Source organism: Mya arenaria, chromosome 15 (genome assembly GCF_026914265.1).
Source record: "Mya arenaria isolate MELC-2E11 chromosome 15, ASM2691426v1".
Classification (NCBI taxonomy): Eukaryota; Metazoa; Mollusca; class Bivalvia; order Myida; family Myidae; genus Mya; species Mya arenaria.
Window position 1 is genome coordinate 25949000 of NC_069136.1, and position 23541 is coordinate 25972540.

Genomic DNA, 23541 nt, shown 5'->3' on the forward strand with positions numbered 1-23541 from the left:
TACTTAAAGGGTAAAAATCAGAGAACAACATAAAAACATTGAAAATTTATATCATTTACATGACATTTTAAATTTTTAAACTGCTATTAATGCATGTTTTGATACACTCAAAGTTTCAAAGTTCTAATTAAACACACAGTTTAAATCTTACATACTGTGCATATAAAACATCAATGAAATTGACTATAAAACATGTTTACATGTATAAACTACACTTTTTATCAAAGATACATTGATTATCACTCAGCAAGACATTTGTTAAGGTTCAAGGGTATGCTAAAGCAAAAGTGAATGCAGAACACTAAACTGAACAATATTAAATTGAAAAAAAAAGAGAAGGCAATTTTACGCATTAAAATACAAAAAATTGCACTGTATTAAAACAATACATAATATTTTCTAAACATTGTTTCAGTTATTTCAATATTGGAAAATGCCAATAAAGTGAAATAATTACCAATTTTGTAAATAAGGAAGCAACATTTTATGAAGACATTTGAGCTTTAACATTGTGAAAGCAATTCCTGAAAAACTAAAAACCAAACTAGACCTAGATTTGAGTTTTAATAACCTTTACCATGGTGGGTCCTAGTTGTGTGTAACCCGATCCATGCTAAGTTCGGATATTTTCGGACCGGGATATTTACCACGGGATGTTCACCAAATCCATTTCAAATTCAAATCTTGCAGCAAATTACCACATCAGTACATAAAAATCACATAACAAAATAATAAATCTAGCGTGTGACTTAACTTTATGTACCAATGATAGTAACAGAGAAATCCATAATTATGTATCGGATATTTTCATCTTCTCCCAACTCCGCCATTTTGTGTATACACGAGTTCACTGGGCATCTATACTTCATGCTTGTTTATTTTTCATTTTAAAGAGTATTCCTTGGTTACAACAACAAATCTCATTTATAGTGAAATATCAAGTTCATCACAAATTGAAATGGACTTATTCAAAATAGTTTTCCGTGTTGTTTTATCTAAATGTTTTGCACACAACTCCTGGCATTAGTATTAAAATGTCATTGAGACATGTGTTCAACTCTTTCATTGTTTTTACTCTACTATTAACCCAAACATGAATAAACATGTAATCTAGAATAAACACAAGCTTTACATTGACTCAATAACAAGTATTTCCAAACCATTTTGTGATTTCAAATCCATAAACACCATCGACCGAACTTGTGAAATTAGGTCACCGGTATCAACTTAGAAATTTTACTTTCGATTTCACCACTCACACTTAGTGCACTGTTATTTGATATTTAACCATAAAATGTTATAAAATGTTTTTCTCACACATAATTTACAGATATTTGTGTCTACTAATTCGATGGCAGCCGCTGACAATTTTATTTTTAATCTATAAACAACACTATTTTCATGACCTAAATTGGCGGGAATAACAACGTGACACGTGACAGTTATTGTTTGTGTCGGCTGTTAAATTTGCCAATGTTTATTGCTATTGTTATTTTAACAACTCCTGCATATTTTAATTAATTATTTCATACAAAGAATGACTGCTATCGTCAATTCCGCCATTGCCATCGGCGCTGCCATAACAGTTGACTGGCTCACATGCTATCACCATAAATTGGCAAATACGGCCACGGAACAACAAACCAGTCGAGATCTACTGCATTCGTACTCTTATCTGTGCGTTTTTCTTTCGTTTCGCACCAAAGTCAATACGGTCGGGAAAATAATTTTGAAAAAATAGTGAAATTCATTTTTTATTTTTTTTGTACTTTTCAGAAAATTAGACCCGCCGGTTTTGTAAACCAATTTATATAAAAGTAGTGGCCTTATTGTATTTAACTTCATTAGACAGGAAAAAATGTCAGCTCAACAGTTTACTGACCTTATAATATGAGAGAAAGGCTTAAACCACAAAAGTTGAGTATTGATTGTTTTGTGGTCTTTTCTGTTATTGTGCAAAACATGCTACCTGGTGCCATAAATAGCAATGCCGCTACTGCATAGTTTCATCAAACTTGCTCGAATATTGTAAATTTTCTATAGACTTGCATGCTGCAATAGACTCGCACAGGGTCGTTTTATGAGTCTGCGACTTGAATTATATTTACCTTTACCCCAACCTTATAAAAGATGTCATTTTCGGATGTGATGCTTCTATGGCTTTTACCGTCTCCGTGGCCTAGTGGTTAAGCATCCGCCTACGGAGCGGGAGGTCGTGGGTTCGATCCCTGGCCGCGTCATACCAAAAGACATTAAAAATTGGTACAAGTAGCTCCCTTGCCTGGCACTTGGCATTTAAAGGGTAGTGCTTGGAAAAGTGGTGTACTCAGTACTGGTTTAACCCAGGAAAGTTGTACCCCGTGTATCGGTGCTTTACACCGAGCACGTAAAAGAACCAAGGGGTCTCTTCGAAAAAGAGCTAGGGTATCGCACCCGGACTTCCTTGTATCCCACCACTGTCTCTTCAGCGTGCTGTCCCTTCAGCAAAAAACAAAGGACCCCGTTGGAAATAAGTGCTTGCACTTTCACGGGTTATCCTTGACCGCAAGGTCTGAAGAAATACATACATGGCGCATCTTCTTTATAGCGCACTTGCTCAGGCTGCTGGGTGATCAGTAATTGTGGCAAACGTATTCAGTATATGATATTTATACATGACTGATCATCTGTATTTGGGTATAGAGCTGGTACTGTCCACGAACGGCATTTATTCATACCAGCCGGTGTCGATGTAAACATTCACATGTAAAAATGGAAAATTGTTACGATGGTGTTGGTGGTTCGTCTAGAAACACATGTATATGGTTCATGCAATAAGAAAGAGCATGAACACATATTCAACAGTCAGGGCCCCCCCCCCCCGCCCCCCGCCCCCCCCCCCCCCCCTTAAAAATAGAAATGGATGAAAATCTAGCAATTAATTTATATTGACCTTATGGTTTTTTCTTCACATCTTTCAATGAGGGAGCCTTGGCATTTGCAAGAAACATATACATTAAAGACCTTGTTTATCCGCTTTTAAGGATATCAGTTCTAATATTGAGAAGTTATAAAAAAGAAATCTTATGAAATAATTTCTTGTTTACGACTTAAGTTTTCAAAATTGGTAGTTATGATTTATAAAATAGTGTTCCGTGCCTCATTTACTGAGCAATTATCAGATTCTATTTCATGCAACTGCGTTTCAGTTTTATCATAATTAAAAGAACTACGTCTATTGACAGTTACTTTCAACACTGCAATTTGTACTATAAATTGTTTTGTCAGTGGCTTTGCATGTGACTGTTACATTTTCATTGTGAAGTTGGCAATTATAGTTCAGAGGGTATATGAGTTTCATATTCATTTTTATTAAGAGGGTGAGTTGGTCAAATTAGTTATAGGTGTATATTGCTCTCAGGCCTCAATAAGGGCCTCACATTGCTGAGGTAATGATTTAGATCCCCACTAAGGGCCTCACATTGCTGAGGTAATGGTTTTCAGCCTCACTAAGGGCCTCACATTGCTGAGGTACTATGGTTGAGATCCACACTTAGGGCCTCACATTGCTGAGGTAATGGTTTAGATCCCCACTAAGGGCCTCACATTGCTGAGGTTGCGGTTTAGATCCCCACTAATTTTAGGGCCTCACATTGCTGACGTAATGGTGTAGATCCCCACTAAGGGCCTCACATTGCTGAGGTAATGGTTTAGAACCCCACTAAGGGCCTCACATTGCTGAGGTTATGGTTTAGAGCCCCACTAAGGGCCTCACATTGCTGAGGTAATGGTTTTAAGCATCATAAAGGCTCACATTGCTGAGGTAATGGTTTAGATTCCCACTGAATAGCCGCACATTGCTGAGGTTATGGTTTCGAGTCCCACCTAAGGGCCTCACATTGCTGAGGTAATGGTTAAGGGCCTCACTAAGGGCCTCCCACAGCTGAAGTAATGGTTTCAAGTCTCAATTAGGGCCTCACACTGCTGAGTTTATGGTTTTGAGGCCCAATTAGGGCATCACAGTTCTGAGGTGATGGTTTTGAGCCAAATTAGGGCATCACACTGCTGAGGCAATGGTTTTGAGCCCCAATTAAGGCATCACACTGCTGAGGTTATGGTATATAGCCCCAATTAGAGTTTCATACTGCTCAGGTAATGGCTTCAAGTCCCAAAAGGGCCTCACATAATGAGCATCTGTTCTGGTATCTGTCAAGAAAGAAGAATCGAGGGCAAACTAATAGGAACTTTTATAGGTTAGTCTTCACAATATTACTAAAGAGATCAACTCCAGAAACAGATCAGCATAGCAATCAAGTTGTTGCATTTTGTTACAGATTACTGGCATTACATCTCAATCAATCTCTGTGCTATTGGCCTTTATAGCATAAGATCTATTGACTTTCTTCAAGACCCCATATAAGGAAACTCGTGTCATGAAAATGAGGACTGTGACCCAATTTCTGTTGGCCGAGCTCTTGTTATGGAATTCTGGCAGTATATCTTCAACAGTCTCCATGCAATTGGTCTGTATAGCATAATATCTATTGACTTTCTTCAAGACCCCATATAAGGAATCTCATGTCATGAAAATGAGGACTGTGACCCAATTTCTGTTGTCCAAGTTCAGTGACTTCCCCGGTTAAATGCACCAGGACAATTCATTTATAACTTTACAGAGCATTGACCTCTTGATTTCTACCCTTATGTTTTTTCTTCCTTCCTGAAGTCAGGAGTGGGGATTTTATTGATCAGTTGTTTCTGGTCTGGCTTTGTAGAGATTATGTTCATATTGTCTGAGGATACTCATCTGTCTTGGCTAGCTTTCAAGTTGGAAACATCCCTGCTAACTAATGCTAAGCATTTGTCTTTAAGTCAGGACCTGTCTAGATAAAGATGTTAAAGCTTATGATCGTTAATTTCTAGCCTTAACTTTTTGTTCTTTGTATAACCCTGTTTCAATAAAAAATATTGTAAGAACAATTATCTTAAATATTCTGCCAGTAACTTAAGGGTCATGCTTTAACTCAGCTATGTATGATTTACGACCAAAATATGTTGTTGAAACTGGGCGAAGGAGAGTCCTTTTCAATCCCTTTCCTTTAAATTGTTTCTTACGACTGTTTCCCTAAAAGACTTGATTATATGACTAGACAGATGCCAACTGTTTCCCTAAAAGAAATATATGACTAGACAGATGCCAACTGTTTCCCTAAAAGACTTAAATATATGACTAGACAGATGCCAACAGTTTCTGTAAAGACTTGAATATATGACTAAACAGATGCCAACTTTTTCCCTAAAAGGCTTGATTATATGACTAGACAGATGCCAACTGTTTCAGTAAAGACTTGAATATATGACTAGACAGATGCCAACTGTTTCCATAAAAGACTTGAATATATGACTAGACAGATGCCAACTGTTTCCGTAGACTTGAATATATGACTAGACAGATGCCAACTGTTTCCGTAAAGACTTAAATATATGACTAGACAGATGCCAACTGTTTCGGTAAAGACTTAAATATATGACTAGACAGATGCCAACTGTTTCCCTAAAAGACTTAAATATATGACTAGACAGATGCCAACAGTTTCTGTAAAGACTTGAATATATGACTAAACAGATGCCAACTTTTTCCCTAAAAGGCTTGATTATATGACTAGACAGATGCCAACTGTTTCAGTAAAGACTTGAATATATGACTAGACAGATGCCAACTGTTTCCACAAAAGACTTGAATATATGACTAGACAGATGCCAACTGTTTCCATAGACTTGAATATATGACTAGACAGATGCCAACTGTTTCCGTAAAGACTTAAATATATGACTAGACAGATGCCAACTGTTTCATTAAGACTTGAATATATGACTAGACAGATGTCAACTTTTTCCCCAAAAGACTTGAATATATGACTAGACAGATGCCAACTGTTTCGGTAAAGACTTAAATATATGACTAGACAGATGCCAACTGTTTCCATAAAAGACTTGAATATATGACTAGACAGATGCCAACTGTTTCCATAAAGACTTGAATATATGACTAGACAGATGCCAGCTGTTTCCGTAAAGACTTAAATATATGACTAGACAGATGCCAACTGTTTCATTAAGACTTGAATATATGACTAGACAGATGTCAACTTTTTCCCCAAAAGACTTGAATATATGACTAGACAGATGCCAACTGTTTCCATAAAGACTTGAATATATGACTAGACAGATGCCAACTGTTTCATTAAGACATAGTTAATATGACTAGACAGATGTCAACTGTTTCCGTAAAGACTTGAATATATGACTAGACAGATGCCAACTGTTTCAGTTAAGACTGGATTATATGACTAGACAGATGCCAATAGTTTCCATTAAGACTTGAATATATGACTAGACAAATGCAAACTGTTTCCCTAAAAAATTTGATTATATGACTAGACAGAATCTGATGCCTACTGTTCATTTAAGACTTGATTTCATGACTAGACTGCCACCAACTGTTGACGGAAGATATAAACTGTTTCGTTAAGACTTTATGTAAAGAGACATAGTTGTCATAAAAACATTTAAGTCTTTATACCTGAAAAACAACTGATTTATTTCTTCTTAAAAAAGGTGTTAATATTTATTTTGCACCCCTCAGTATGTCTCTCCTTATTTTTGACATTGTTATGGTTTTGAAATGTTAAGTCAAACATTGACATGTTTAGTATTGTTATGAAAGGTTATTAAGTATTTTCCTTGTTTAACTTGTTTGTATAAAGATGAATAATTAAGTGCATATTAATTGGCCTCTAAAGTTGAAAGGTGCACCCCGAAGTTCGTCCCCTCTGATGTGAAATCCTGGATCAGCCCCTGTCTAGATGCGAGTTCAAGACGGGACAGAATCATGCTGTTCCACTTTGCACACACCCGTCCCACAACAAACAGACCACATGAGGGTACATGAATCAGAAAGTCAGCAAATCTCTTGGAAACTGAAGAATCTCAGAACTGAAGGACTGTTGTTATCATTCTCCATCCCATTTGCTGTGTTTGTGAACTCTTTGGGGTCTAGCAATTTAAGCTATAGTAATGATGCAATGATGCTTGCAACACATTGCCTTAGACTGTGAGTTTACCTTTGCATTTGTCAAACAAAGGAACTATAAAGCAAAGCTCCCTTTAAGATCCTGGGTTTGAGTGGTTTAGGAGAATATGGCTTCATTTAAACATATTTGTACTAGTTGACAAGTTAAGCGTTGACATTTTTAAACAGATTTTTGCCTTGGGACTATACACTTATTTTTGCTGAAGTGTGGATTTTTTTCGTAATTTCCCCCAAAAAGTGTGTTTTTTGAGTAAAAATGTTAAAATTTGACCATTTTATACTTAAAAAAGAAGAAAATTATGCCTTCCCATCTTCTCTATATGTTTTTGGAGATGTTTTTGGAAACTTTTTTAATTGGGGCAGTCTATAAGCTCAGGGTCAACTTCAGTAAGTCACACATGAGCTTAAAGAAACTGCTATGAACTGAAGTAAATGAATTCCATATAATATATCTGTATTTATGTGAATGGCTCAATCACACCATATTACCTTTTGACCTGCATCAGGGTCAGTAGTGGTCTGTTTTTATGGGACACACTCAAGGTATCTGAATAGGAGAAAAGAAGCATAAAATGGCTACTGAAGAAGTTTTGAAGTGGCTAGCTGAATGGCCTGTTGACCCCTCTAAGGTCAGTTTGTGGTCAAAGCTGACCAGACATGTGGAGATTAATAACATTCCTGTGACTTGAATCATTTAACTGTTTGTTAAAGGTACTATGGTTTTGAGTCAAGATATTGATCTGTCTGAACATCAAAACATATTTTGCCTTTACATGTCTGCTATACAAATGGACTTGAATATGACTTAAAGAGACTTGTTCATATTTTATTGGGTAAGACATTGAAAATAAATTTTGGTTTGAAATGGGAAGTAAATGATTGTAACATTGATAAAACATCCTGAAAAGCTAGTATTAACAATTATTTAAAAGAATGACATAAAATGTTTTATTTTGCCTTAAATAGCTTTAGTTGCATTAGTTGCGCTATTGGAAATTGAATTACTTTCGGCTTGGATTTATGGACTGCTAAAATATCTGTATAATCTTGCCAGTTGCTTGCTGTTTTGTGTTGCCAACACAAAGTATGTGAAAGGGTCTCTTTAATGAAGTGTTGGTGTATGTCTTACATATAAATCAACATTAAAATCTTCTTTAATAGAATTGACAGGTAACACATGTAGAGCTGACATGGTTCAAAGCTTTGATCTTCATTTCTTAATCAGTATAGGGAAAATATTGCTTTGAAAGCAGGAAATCTGAAAACTCAGAAATTCAGTGAGAACTAACATAGCTCAATGCTGAGTCAATAAAAAGAGCTTCAAGAAGGAAAATGCTCGGCTCACTGACTGACTGGAGCCTATTGATTTGGCTCCTCCAATAGATTGTCTTGGAGTTGGCAAGTTATTTATAGCCGAGAGGGCAGGAATTTGACCTGTATCGAGGGCATCAGTGTGGATGGTTTGGAAGCCCCTGTTTTGGGCCCTTTAACTTTTTTAGGGTCGTGTGTATGAAGGGATTCGATTGTTTTGTTAAAACTGGAGGTGTTTTTGCCATAGAGATTCTGCAGTGAATTTGGATTGTGTATATGTGTTCATGGTGTATTACAAGATATGGTATGTGGAATTTGAGTATGGAAATATTGTGGAGCTAGAAAAAAATGTGCATTACTTATGCAAAGGAATTATGATAATAGTGGCCACCTTGTGGAAAGGGAAAAAGTGTCATTTTGTCTGCTGGTGTGTAAAAGTCTTTGCAAATTGAGAAAAAGATGGTTCAGTTTCATTTTCATATCTGTAATTTCTGATGCAGGGAGTCTATAGAGATGCTGGGCTGTTAGAGGGAAATGTTGCAGTTATGATTTATGGGAGAGTTCTCTTTGTGTAGTGCTGCACTCTACAGATAAACATCTGTTCACTTCTAGGAGCTGGAGTCAAACTAAAGTGACCTTCACCTCTTTATAATTACAAAATCGTTACATAATTGATAATTTATTTCTGCTTTTTTTTCACAAACTGACTCCAATGTTGACTTTGTTTATAGCTTTATATCTTAAAATCAAAGAGTTGCATAGATTTGGGTTGTGTTTTTTTGAGTAGAAAAAGGTAGTTATTTATCAATACATACATTCATTATTTGTTTATAGATTTGACAATAATCATTGTTTAATTGTATATCTATCAGTGTAGGACATTGTCGGCTGACATAATTATCATGCCGCTATCAGCGAAAATCAGTGTGCTGTCTGTGCAGGCAAACTAGACTTGAATGATCACAAAGATAAAACCCAGGTCAGAAAAGCAAGACCCTGTAGGGAGCCTCTAGCCAATAGTTTGACCAGTTCATTGACCACACTAACTGACCACTGCAGTTTGAATATTCAAACAGGTGAATTATTATGATCAATGCTGGATTTGTTTGTGGGTCAGAAATCAATACATATTAGTATAGTGTAGATCTGAATGAATAGAATTGGTTTGTATGCAATTTAGGGTTGGACTTTGATCTGTGTAAATATAACCTTGGGTTGTATTGACCTTTGTGACTAATATACAGTGCTGGTTGTAGTGGTTGTGTGAAATTCTTGGTTGCTGACAGCCCTGTGGAAAGCTAACCTGTGTGAAAGGCTGTGGATTTTATAGTTTGTGGATTTATAATCTTGCTTATTATATAGCTCTAAGTTTTGGTAACGATCGGTAAGTTTAAACTTTGTTGATTGCATTATTTCTGATACATGTGTTTTTTTTTAATAATAATAAATGACTCTTAGCTTAAATGCACAATTGATAGATGTTCAGGTCATATGGTTCATGGATCATTATATGACTGACATAATTATTATTATAGCTGGAGATGATTATCAGTGTTGATAGTCAATTAGTTACTGCATGTATATCAGAATCCAGATCTGAGGGTCCAAGGTGTGATCCCCACTTAGAATACAACCTACATTTTCAGCAAATGAAAAAAAAGGCAATTATTAAGTAGTAGACTTAATTATTAAGAATTTTAATTTTCGCAGGTGTTTGAAGGTCTTTCTACTGCCACTCGTCCGATACACACTCCCTGCATCCGATTTTGCCTTGACAATGTATTAGCCAATGAGGTTGTATTCTAAGTCAGTTAGATGATCTGAAGTAGTAACTAAATGATCAAGAAGGCCTTGTTGGCTATGCTCACTCCACCTATTCTGAATAATTAAGAATTTATATCATGTCATCTAACTATTACTTAGAACCATTACAATGATAGTACTCAGATAATTAATCAGCTGGGAAAGGTAAATAGTTCTTTATCATGCTTTTATAATTATCAGATTAAAAAACAACGACATAAAACTTGACATCATGTTTGTCGCTGAGTGTAGAGCCTGTCCATTTACTATATTTGGTTTCAAAGTGGTGTGGAAAATAAAACTGACCTTAACCTTGACCTTTGTGATAATTGGTGATTGACATCAAATGGAGTTGCTCACTGTCTCACAGTTATGAAATTTTGATGTGGAAAGCAATTTTTATGTTGAATATGGGTTTCTCCAGTACTACAGCAGAGTTTCATTATCCAGGAAAGAATGCCTGCGTTATTGTTAGAATGCCTACAGGAAAAAAAAACAACGTGTTCTTAAGGGAAATAGTCGAGTGTTGGAGTATATAAATACCGCAGCGTTTGGCTAAGAGCCATTTCCCTGTGGGAATTAAATGAAGGGTTAATAGGTCTACAAGACTTGCATCATTTGATAAGTTGAAGGATTAGGGGGAAGACAGAAGTGTCTGATGGTCTGTGGCCGGTGTATATTGATTCCTTAAGGCGTGGGTGTTAAATAATTGTTAAAGAATGCATACAATTAATACTTGAACTGGCTTAGTGTTTAAGATAATATTTTGTCTACAGTGAGTGGCCCAGCCTCTGTTTAAATTTACTGATTGACCTGGTCAAAATTAATAATGGCCAGATTTACCACCTTCCTATGGAACAAAATGTAATTTCAATCAATTTCCCTATTCCTGCCAATATTGTTTTAACGTGCCAATTCAGCAAAAAGCTGGGATGTAGATATAATACAGGAGTCAGACATTTGTATTGCTTGCCTATAGGTATAGCTGTAATTGTTATTTATTAGGACATTCAGTAAACAAATGGAAAAGCAAAATGTCAACATTCAATGCAGACAAGCGTAGTAAGAGATTGTATTGCCACTGAATATGGATTGACCTATATAGGTTTTACCTACTGACATACAGTGTGGTCCAATATTGTTGATTACAGATTGTGAGGTTTTGAAGCTATTTTGGAGTCTAGAGGTAAGCATGTACTTACCAGTTGTATGGTTATAAGTTAATTAATACACAAATTGGGGTCAAGCCTTCATAAATGATATAACAATAGTAACTTGCTAGCTGTTACCCAAAGAGTAAGACTAGCATTTTGGAGTTTAGAAGTCTAGGGCCGTAATTTCATTTAGGATCTTAAGTCATTTCTTTACTTTATCCGATTTTTTTTTAAATTTAAAGTAAAATTAAAAGAATGTATAAATGTTTTAAACATTAAAAATTTTTTTTTTCAATATCGTCAATGAAATAATGTTAATAAAAAATAAATAATTTTCACTTTATTTTATTTTATTTTTATTATTTTATTTTACTTTATTTTTTAAAATAATCATACGACCATGCAATGGGAAAGTGGCTTAAGTTAGGATTAATGTCTTAAGATGTTTTATGAATACTTGAGCCCAGAGCCTGTATTCATAAAATATCTTAAGTCTGTTCTTAACCTTAGACAATTTCCTAATTTGTTCATAGTGAAATTAAAAGAAAAATATAAGTGTTCTTAATAGGAAAGCTTGTATTGTAAATTGAATCAATGATATTAAAATAAAGTATTTCAGATATTATGAAGTTATTATAATCTATGATAAGTGAGATACTAAACTTAAGAAAATGACTTAAGATAGGAATTGGCTTAAGATGTTTAATGGCTACTGCCCGAGGTACAGCTTCGGAATGAAGGATTTAGACTGTCATAATTTGGGCAATAATTTTAAAACGCAGAAAGTTTCATCAGGTGTAATTAATGTTAGATGCCCTAGACATGCGGCCTGCTCCAGTTTATGCCCGAATTGATGTCCATGGACCATTGCAAGAATAAAAAAGCAGAAAAATAACAAGATCAGTGCAACTTGAGAAACCTGTGTAACCATTGACCCACATTCCTGCCAGAATCAATGACCGAGCCTTTGTGGCAGCTGCCAATTTTAACTACCATATGATCCATTATAGATGCCCCTGGGTATGCCATTATTTTAGTACTAAAAGTTTGGACATAATTGGTGGTGTGTAACCCAAGGGTTGTAAACTAGGGTAAAAGCATTCGGAGCGCCTCGGCCATTTTATCGGAAACAACCTCGGATGTATTTGGACGGTTTACATACTTAAAAAGTGGTACGTTTAAGTCCGCTGCAAGTAGATCGCGTAGTAATTTTATTTAGCAGTTAAACTTTGTGACATTACTCTTGGGATTCTTAGTTATGTTTGCAATAATACAATTCAATGGCAATCAATTTAAACTTAGATCAATAAATACAACTCTAAAACACTACATTTAATTAATGATATAATTCAAAATTTTACGAACTACTTCAACTGATGTACCAGCATACATCTGAGGTTGTTTTTGAAAAAAATGGCTGAGGAGTTACGAATGGGGTAAATTGTTGGTGTGTAACCCAAGAGTTGTACATAAGGGTGAAATGGTGGTGTGTAACCAAAAGAGTTTTAAGATCTTAATAGCAAAATAGACAGGACAGGATAATTTTAGGCATTGCTAATTAAGTTCCTAGAATCTGCAAAGAGAAAAACTTTCTTCCAATCTTTTAGGACATGCACGTCCATAAGAACAAATACGGTACAATTGGCTTTTTGACAGATGATATGTTTTTTTATGGCATCTACATCTAGGTTAAGGCCAGTGTTGATAGTCTCCTGTTAATAGTTTTCTCCTGTCTGTAGTATAATTTTACATTAGACCTATAAAGAGAACATTTATTATGGAATAATTAAATGCCAGACGATGATGCTGATGTTTCCCACTTTCTGAAGTCTTCACTGTTTATAATGTTGTAATTGATTAAATAATGTCAAAATACGTTAGTCTCACTGCATGCAGTGTGCACTAGCATGGATATCTGAAGATTTTTGGACCTGTAGTGGCACTTTTTAACCCTTTGCTTAGAGTTGAGCATGCACTGAAAACCCATAAAATGCCGACCCATAAAATGCCGGGGTTGACAGTACTGTTGTAGATACTGTGTCAGGGGCTAGTTTGGATTTTGAAGCTTGCAGGGGTAGTCATGAATAATAACGGCCCATTTGTTTATGACAACATACCAGTGTTCCCGTGTTTGGTGCACCTAAAAGACCTGTTGAGTACCTGCACAGATTACTGCAAAAACTTGAACGTCCACATGCATATTGTGCCTACCTAATCACTGGAGGGGGATTTGTACAGACTTTTTTATTTGCCTCAGACTCATATTGTTTTGAGTCCCATACAGCTCCCCATTGTGTCTTACGGGCCTGGGACCTCCCACAAGCCGGTTCAGGACCACCAGTAGGTCTGAATGGATACCCAAATGTTATGTGGGCCCGGGATCACCAGTTGGGTCGTACAGCTTCACAGTCAGGTGGGCCCTTGAACAACTGTATACAGCCAAGCTCGGCAAGTGTTAAAGGCAAAAACCTACTGTATAGGTGTGGCTGTAGGGCTCCCAAAAGCATATTGGGGTTGAACCATTTGATGGCCCTTCAGCTTCCAAATTCCTAGGGGCCAGAATCGCCAATCGTCTGATACATATCCCAAAGTCCTATAGGCCTAGGACTATCCGTATCTATCGTCTGATCTAGGCATAAGGTGTCTTTAAGTTACGGAGCAGTGAAACCATATAGCTTTTAGCTTATGTATTACATACTATTTTGCTTCAATCTGGTTTAAGGTATGTTGGATCTCACCTTTTCAAATATGTGGTTTTAAAAGTCAAGCCTCTGTGATGTGGTGAAATTGATATATAAATCTTGCCACTTTAGAAGCTAGTTGGAAGTCTGTGGTTTTATTTCGTGGTTTTTGGCTGATAAACTTTGTGTGGGCGATGGCAGGTGTTGACAACATAATGTACACACTTGAAGCTTTTGAATACATAAAACAACGTATTATTCGTCATCTTATTAGTTACCAGTTCATTTGTTGCCTTGTTTATATTGGTGTTTAAATTATCCAGGTTTTCAGGTAGTGAAACTTGGTTATTAGAATGACTTATGTGTGGTTGTTCGGGCGGGCAGTTGGACAGCGTCAAATTCATCTTTGATACTGAATCACTTAAACTGTGGACATATCTTGTAAAAACAGTCAAAAATATTGTCATATTATACTACGCCATGCATGGTGTCATTGTTGTTGTTGCTGTTGTTGTGCAAAAAACGTTCATTATAGAATAGTAGCATTATAAACTAGACGAACAAACTGTGAAGTCGACAGAAAGTTGAATTTTGATTTGCAACATTGCATAAAAACTGTTGTCGGTCTTTTACAAAATAGATTATATTGTTGTATAAGCTTGACCAATAACAGAATAAATGATGTCGTCTGCAGAAAGTTTATTTGCAATTTGCAACATTGCATAAAAACTGTTGTCTGTCTTTTACGAAATAGATTATTATTGTCGTATATGCCTGACCAATAACAGAATAAATGATGTCGTCTGCAGAAAGTTTATTTGCAAGCGAAGCATAAAAACTGTTGTCTGTCTTTTACGAAATAGATTATTATTGTCGTATTAGCCTGACCAATAACAGAAAAAATGATGCCGTCTGCATAAAGTTTATTTGCAAACAATGCATAAAAAATGTTGTCTGCATTTTATAAGTAGATCATTATTGTCAAATTAGGGCCTTTTACAAATTGGGTAATTGACTTAATTTCAGAATAAATTTACCTGTGTAAATCCATAACTCAAATTAATGTCATTGCCGAAACATTTACTTACTAATATGTCTTACTGTACCGAGATGAGTTAAGGAATTTTTATTGTGATGGATGAGGGCTACAGTAAAAGTGGGGTAAAATGAAGCAAAGAGCAACAACTGGATCATCATGGACCACTCAGTGCTTCATAAAAATTACTCATTCATTCACCGTATTAAATCTTATTTATAGAGATAAATGCAACCGTGAGCAAAAAAAAACTAGGCCAGTTACATTCCAATTGTAATCGCTATGTAAACACAGGACAGGACGGGGAAAGAAAGATTTATGTATAGATTTATGGCCTGACCTAACATGCCGTATAGGCTCCTATTACATGAATATGACACTTTTTGTAAAATTATAGGTAAAGAGAAGTCCTAGTAAGGCATTGTAAGGCGTGGTATCCTATTATATAAAATGTCAAAATTTACATAAAGGGTAACTTAACAAACTGACGTAAATCGTATTATTCTTCAATCTACAACCAGGTAATAAGTTTTGAACAGTGAAATTTGAGGCGTTTAAAAGGAAACTTTAAATTCATTTTTGAAAGTGGAAGTTTGTGCAATATGATTAATTTCTTTTGAATTTTCAAAGGTGATGGGATCTTATAACAAAGCATAGCATTCTTATGGTATTAAATGTTACCACATTCAAAGTCTTAAAAATGCATTATGATGGTGCAGTTTTAACCAAGTAAACATTCCTGTTAAACCCATATAAGGCATTTCCCCTTTTTTGATATATTAACTTGCTAACTCCCCACTTGACTTCTCATATCCCCCCTTGACTTCTCATATCCCCCTAAGACTTCTCAAATCCCCCCTTGACTTCTCATATCCCCCCGTGACTTCTCAAATCCCCCTTGACTTCTCAAATCCCCCCATGACTTCTCATATCCCCCCGTGACTAATCTCAAATCCCCCTTCTTCAGGGCATAGATGCTGAACTAAAATATGTTTGCCCATACGAGTCCTGTAAGTGAACTTTAAGAGGCGAGGTTTTGGACCCTTTTACTAAATATTTAATCTGTGGTCGATGCATTATAAGCCCACATAAGCTCTGCACTGGTAAAAGGCTTTTCGGGCTTACTTTAATTCATGATTTTACAAATGGTGCCAAGCATGGATGAAAAAGTTCAGGCTTATTCATACAAAAGTCTTAATTTCGATGATGTATTTGGGGTATATTTGTATTTGTAAAACAGGGTAAAATTGTCCTAATACACTGTAATACAATTCACAGTGGCTAGCATACTGGTTCTCATTAAGGAGTCCGAGGTCGGATTCCAGTGGATGTCCAACACATTCAGTTTGTGTGTGTGGTAACCATATATAGGGTTTTCTCTTGGTTATCCACCCCTCCCTTCCCCCCTCCCCCTGTCACGTTATACAGTCTCTTAGTCTCATAATATCATGACAACATCAGCTGCAATTTAAGTGTGCGGATGTGAAAAGATTCTTCTTGCATCTTTTTTAATGACACTACAACCATTCTGCTTCCCCTCTCTCAGTTCTTACATAAGATACTGCCAATGACAGCTACATTCCAGCAAAACAGTGTGTGAATGACTTGTGTGCATGATTACTGACCAGTTAATTGGCCATGTTGTAGATTAAGTTACATTTACAACAGCTATGAAACCTATAGGGTTAGAGTGGTCGAGTGGTATAGGTGTCCGCCTCTTATCGAAGCAATTGTGGGTTCTTTTTCATTAACAAGGAACTTTCTCATGGCCCTGCAAAATTGACAGCAGTACTGTTTTCTAGAATTAAAATGACTAGTGTGCTGTCAGCCTTTACAAAATTGAACTATTTTAGCAAATAAGTATAAATTAAAATTGTTTATTTGAGTTACTTACTTTATTTAACATCTGTCTATATCTGCCGTATTTTATATTTCAGAGCTACGAGAGCGTTCCAGCAGGTATTGTACACCGACCCGGCATTCACACGTGCCAACGAGATCCACATTCGCCTCGGCTTCATCTTCAAGATTGGCAAGGACTTTGACAAGAGCTTGAAGGTGTGTAGAGCTCTTTTTAGTGGTTGAGCTTAGAGATTTGTAGGGCTCTTTTTAGTGGTTGAGCTTAGAGATTTGTAGGGCTCTTTTTAGTGGTTGAGCTTAGAGGTGTGTAGGGCTCTTTTTAGTGGTTGAGCTTAGAGATGTGTAGGGCTCTTTTTAGTGGTTGAGCTTAGAGATTTGTAGGGCTCTTTTTAGTGGTTGAGCTTAGAGATTTGTAGGGCTCTTTTTAGTGGTTGAGCTTAGAGATTTGTAGGGCTCTTTTTAGTGGTTGAGCTTAGAGGTGTGTAGAGCTCTTTTTAGTGGTTGAGCTTAGAGATGTGTAGGGCTCTTTTTAGTGGTTGAGCTTAGAGATTTGTAGGGCTCTTTTTAGTGGTTGAGCTTAGAGGTGTGTAGGGCTCTTTTTAGTGGTTGAGCTTAGAGATGTGTAGGGCTCTTTTTAGTGGTTGAGCTTAGAGATTTGTAGGGCTCTTTTTAGTGGTTGAGCTTAGAGGTGTGTAAAGTGTGTATATATCTATTTAGTGGTTGAGCTTGAAAGTGTGTATATATCTATTTAGTGGTTGAGCTTGGAAGTGTGTAGAGCTCTATTTAGTGGTTGAGCTTGAAAGTGTGAAGAGCTCTATTTAGTGGTTGAGCTTGAAGGTTGATTTTTGTGGGCTTGAATGTGTGTGGAATATTTTTGTGGGCTTAACTGGTGATATGGTCTTACACATGTACGTAGTAGTGTCAGCGAAAAAAGTAGAAATTGTCATACCAGCGAAATTAGTTCATAAAAAGGATGGCACTTGACTCTGTACCTGGTGCATGCTATTTAAAATGGCCTAGCCATTTAAGCCTTGCACTATTAAAGTTCTGAAGTTTTTGTTTAATAAGATCAAAGCAAAAATAAGCCTTAGTAATAGTCTGTAAGGAGTTAAGTCTAACTGACTCAAATTTTAAGTGTTCAGATTGCTTTGAAGGCATTCATTTTACCTGAAAATTATATATCTGCTATTGAATTAAGGTTAGAAATTTAAATTAATAAGAATTTGTCTCAGGCAATCGGAATGGTGTAGACATGCAGGAGTTTCAATATAACCGGGTAAAAAAAAACGGCAATGAGTGGAGGTCTGGGTGGGCCTCGTTTTTGCTGTGCCTTCTTTTAACAAATATCCTGTTTCTTTCTTAAAAAAATGAAACCCATGTACATGAGTTTAAACACTTAATAAAATCATGCTTATTCTCCTGATTTCAGCATTTCCGCAATGCCCTGTCAGACTGCAGTCCCTGCTCATTGACCAAGGCTCAGAGTATGTATTTTGCATTTGATTATTTATGCACCATATTTCTGTATGCTGTACCATGGAGTAACCCACAATGGCCTGCCATTTAATTTCAAGCTTTTGCGATCATGTTTGAAAACATGGTAAAATGTTAATAGCAATTGGTTATCTTCTTTTTAGTTAATCCAGAGTAATGGCCCTTGAATTGTCAACTTAACACACCTTGTCTATGACATATTGGCTCATACCTATGCAGCATTAAGGGTATAGCTTTCTTAATGAAACTTGGTAACAATGTTTGAGTGCTTGATCTGATCCGAGTTGTAACGCTTGAGTTACAGCTCTTTATGAGTCATAATTTCACTGAATGAACCAACCTTGTCCAGTATTAAAAAAAATGAACAATATTCAGCCAATGATTTGTCAAATGAAGAGAAATGAGTTTAACATGATAATTCATTAAAAATTTATTTATTTAAATGATTTCGTCTGAGCCAAGATGTATGTAAATAGGCACTCCTACACAGACATTCTGTGATAAGGAGATCTTTAAGACTTAGAAACTTAACCTTCATAATAAAAATGTATTTGTCAACATAAGCTCTCTTAAATAAAAATGCATACAATTTTGAAGGTCATCTATTCAAATCATAGCCCACACCAAATGCCTTAAGAAATGGCATTTAAATTGTGTTTGTTTTTTTCCAGATATTTAAGAATATTGAATGTTCTTGTATTGTGGTTTGTCATCTGAAAGCATTTGTCATTGCATTGTTTGTGAAGTCACAATTTTTGTATGGTGCAGTCACCACAGATGAATTGAAATTCTTAAATAGTCAATGTTTCTGTTTGTTGCCATAATTTGCAAAATTTCTCATGAGATCTGATAATTACGCTTCAAAGACAATCAAATGTATTATAAATACAGCTGTTCAAACAGTAGCAGCAGCAATCATGTCACAAATATGTTCCATCGATGTCGTGTACATTTAAGATAATTTGACCAATCAAAAACATTGATTGTAAAAAGATGGTGCGTTCATCGAAATATGAATGCAATTAAAAGATTACACTTTTATTTATGGAAACACAATATAACGAAGGAGAGTTAATATTTCATCATAAGACGTGTTAAATTGACAAACTTCATATTAACCATATTAAATAAAAACCAATGAGTTTACTATAATTGGTGAAAAAAAATTGGTTTGTTTCTGGGGAAATTTAAAATTGAATGCTGGAGAAAATTGTTTGAATGTAATGATAAAATAACTAGTTTATTTATGGTTTATAGATTGTAGACACGAAATCAAAATGGTTATACCAGTTTGAATAAATGAATAAAGTTAGGAAATGAACTTAGGAAAATGAATTAAGTTAGGAAATCAACTTAGGAAAATGACTTAAGTTATGAAATGATCTTAGGAAAATGACTTTAGTTAGGAAATTAGGATGTTTTATGCGTACTGGCTCTGATATTTGTGGGAGTCGAAAGTAAAGTGTGGTTAAAGCAAACTATTGTTATTGAGCTTTTCATGGCAAATCAAAGTGGTTTTATCGAGACTACTCGACTGGATAACATCTGCACTCAAATCGGGGAATAAAATATAAATAACAAAGAAATCAACAACAACATTATGTAGCGTTGATGTTGCCTGTTTATTGCTTTGTTTGGTTAAAGTGCACTTACATGATAGTTTAAGATTTCTTTGTTTGGTGAAAGTGCACTTGTGGAATTTTTTTTAAGATGTTCCCTTTCTCGGTTTGTAAGCTACCCTTTTCTTTGTTACGTTCGAAATTGCCGTAGATTGTTCTATTTTTGCACAAATTTTGTTTTCCTGAAATTTCTTGATTTCAGTCATGTTCCAGATTTAAAACTGTGCTTAAAATAAATAGTAAAAACTTCTTTGTATACAACTGGATTCAGATCTTCTTAGCATCGTAAAAAATAAACTCCCAAGAAATAATCAACGTATGAAAACATTGAAAAAGATCACGTCACAAACTTAAGCCAATTTACGACACAGCGAGTGGGGTGCAGCTGGCGATGCAAACATTATTGGAAGTAATGAGAAGTGGTAACAGTTTGTAGCTTGCATTTATTGCCATTGTTGTGTGAATTTTAATCCCTGTTTATCGTTTATTTCCAGTTAAGCTGCACATAGCCCACCTGTACGAAGTTCAGGTAAATATGAACCGCTTGATTTCATCGTAAACACCACAAAGTAAAAAAAATCATTTTCGAAGGAAAAGCGTTTGTCAGAGCCTTTGCTGCTGTTGTCATCTGCTGTGTTTTTGCTAAAACTTCCAGCTTGGCCTTGACTAAAAACAACTTTCAAAAGATTCAAATAAAAACATTTCCCTGAAGGCAATATGCACATGTATTGCACAGCCCATTGCACTGGCTTCATGATTTAAGTTTTGCACGTTGCTTGACTGAAAAAACAGAAGCAGACAGGTGTTGGCTTTTCACTCCACAGCACTCTTGTTAGTTTGCATGTTGTAGAAGGAATATATTGAGGTATTGCAATAGCTTTGATGACGTCATCTTCCATACCAATGTGAAGAAACTAGAACCATGGTCATTACTCAAAAACATTTGAAAACATTCACATGAAACTTTGCACACAATTGTTACTGATGACAATGCGAACATGTGTACCAAGGTGCATAACTTTGGCTTGAGTTATGCCCATTTCATTTAAAAAAATAAGACTGTCATTAACATCAGCTTGCGATTCTCTTGTTTTATGTTGTTTCGGGCATTGCATGCAGAGTAAAACTTGGTACGCAATCTTTACAAAAAACATCATTGGCACAGCCATTTTTAATGTCATTTTTTTTACCGGAAACATTCAAAATAAAGCAATAAAATAGAAATGCTCTTATTTTTTGTGGAATATTTTATCATGTTACTTAACTAGAACTATGTTCAGAATTTAATTACTCGATGTACTTCTATTTTGATTAGTTTAATATCTGAAGAAATTGTTTTGCACTCGATAACTGCAGTAATAATATCTGCTGTTTGTAATAAAGATGCGTTTTAATGTGTTATTGCAAAAAATAATGTTTTTTTCGCCTTCATTCTGAATGATTAATATTGATTAGAACAAAGAAAAATGTTTGTTTACAAGTCATTGTGTGCTTTTTTTTCTTTTTGATGGGGCTTCACCAGTTTAAAGTATTGATAAATTCCATTCGAAAATGGTAAACAAACATCACAGAAATGTACTTTTAGGGGGAAGAAATCTCATATTTCTTAAAATAAAAACAAAGTAAAATGCAAACACATTTTCACTTGTGATACAATTGCCTTATAGTGATAATGATTGTCTGAAGTATTTTACCAATTTGAATTATTTAAAAAATATTTAATTTGTGTCTTACTAAAAAGTGTTGTTCTTTTTTAAGGTAAGCCATCTATCATAAGGATGCAAAGAAGTGTTAGTGCATTTTAGGTATTAACATATAGATTATAACTATGTTTAACCATTATTTTATTTTTGCATGGATTACATTTTTGAAAAACACCATAATGATACTACCATAATGATGGTACATTAAAGGGAGGTAATGTAACAAAAAATTGCTATGATTATATAGCATTTTTATTCATCTGTTCCTTTAGTAACATAATTTCTATATAAAAAATTATCTCGGTGAAAACATAGAAAATTATTCGAACATCGTTTTTTGTTTTAAAATAAAACTTTACCAGTAGCAGTTTTATGTATTAATGATGCATGGCTTACCTTAAATGTAGGGTTTTGTAATTTATCATAATTCATCTGTCAGACAGCCATTCATTTTAAAAAATTTAAAAAAAAAGTGAAATTTTGAATTAAAAGCAATGGGTATGAGCAGTTTAAAACCCTTGATCAATATTCCCGATACCTGAATATCGATATCCCAGACTTGCTAGAAAGTTGTGCAAAGTCATGATCATAAGGAGTACGTGCTAGATATCATACTCATGAACTGTTCAAGTGTGTCACTCATACGTGGGCGGGCGGGCGTATAAGCAGATAGATGGTTAGGCAAAGCATGTATAGTGGTTGGTTGTATGTTCTTTTGATACTTCAAACGACTATAAGCAGGTAGACATTTTAGGCCAAGCATTCATAGGGTTTGGTTTATAACATGTATATGTTTTTTAAACTTTCAAACTTGGGCGTATAAACAGGTAGAAAGTTTAGGCGACTATGGGTGTGTTTTTATCGTTGGCATATAAAGAGACAGATCAAGACCAAGAATATACAGTGTTTGTTTTTTCACATGAGTTTTTTTGGCATAGTTCGATTTTGAAATCTTTTGGTATTTGAGTCCAGTTTTTGTCAAAAAGTACAGTTTTTGGGATTGTGAATTGGGTCTAATTTCGGGCCCCATTTTCTGTAAATAAGAAACACTGAAACGTAAGTAATTGTTTTGATATTTAAGTCTTTGGAGGAATTATGTGGTAATTCATTAAATGTCAACCACTTAAAATCCACTATATACTTTACTACAAGATCTCATTCATTAAGTATTACAAAGATATACATAAGCTTGCCCCATATTTTCCAAACCATTGAATAAAAACCACATGGGAGTTTTTACCATAATGATTCAGTTTGGAGCCAGAAGTATGTTATATGGTTGATAACCATTGACCCAGAAATTATTATCATGGATGTGACAATCCCTAGTCGGGGTTTTTATGTGGCATATGTTTGTTTGCAACATCTCATCATAATTTTAGTTGAGTAATAAAGGAGGAACTTTTTCTGGCTTTACATCTGGACAGAAATCTTTCTCTTAATCTTTCTTGTAATGATAATGCTATGCATACAGTATATAAACAAATGGTGGGGATAAATGGTACCTGAAAACCTTTATTTTAAAGGTGCACAATCACAAAATGACAGTGTTGACATTTTTTCAAGTTTTTGTCTCAGAATCAGCTGATTTCCAAGTATCCATGCCCTTAAGCTAAACAGGCTTAAGGAGCTTATTTCAAATAGTCATAATATATACTTAAATTGAATTCTGATGATTGAAAAATGGTTTATTGTGATAATCATAAAGATAATTCCTATCTTAAGTATACAAACTCTTTACGAAGTTTATATTATAAAAATTATAGAAAAACAAAAATAGTGAGCTTAGCTTAATCCTGTTATAAGGG

General features: G+C 35.2%; 1 protein-coding gene across 2 annotated transcripts in view; it reads left to right on the plus strand.

Annotated features, from left to right (window-relative positions):
• LOC128219717 (lysine-specific demethylase 6A-like) overlaps positions 1-23541 on the plus strand; it is a 68284-nt gene that overhangs the window by 21383 nt on the left and 23360 nt on the right. For both annotated transcript variants that reach the window (XM_052927648.1, XM_052927649.1), the window contains 3 exons: positions 16995-17115; positions 18347-18401; positions 20525-20559. In XM_052927648.1, coding sequence (XP_052783608.1) covers positions 16995-17115; positions 18347-18401; positions 20525-20559 — 211 coding nt within the window. The remainder of the gene's footprint in view (positions 1-16994; positions 17116-18346; positions 18402-20524; positions 20560-23541) is intronic.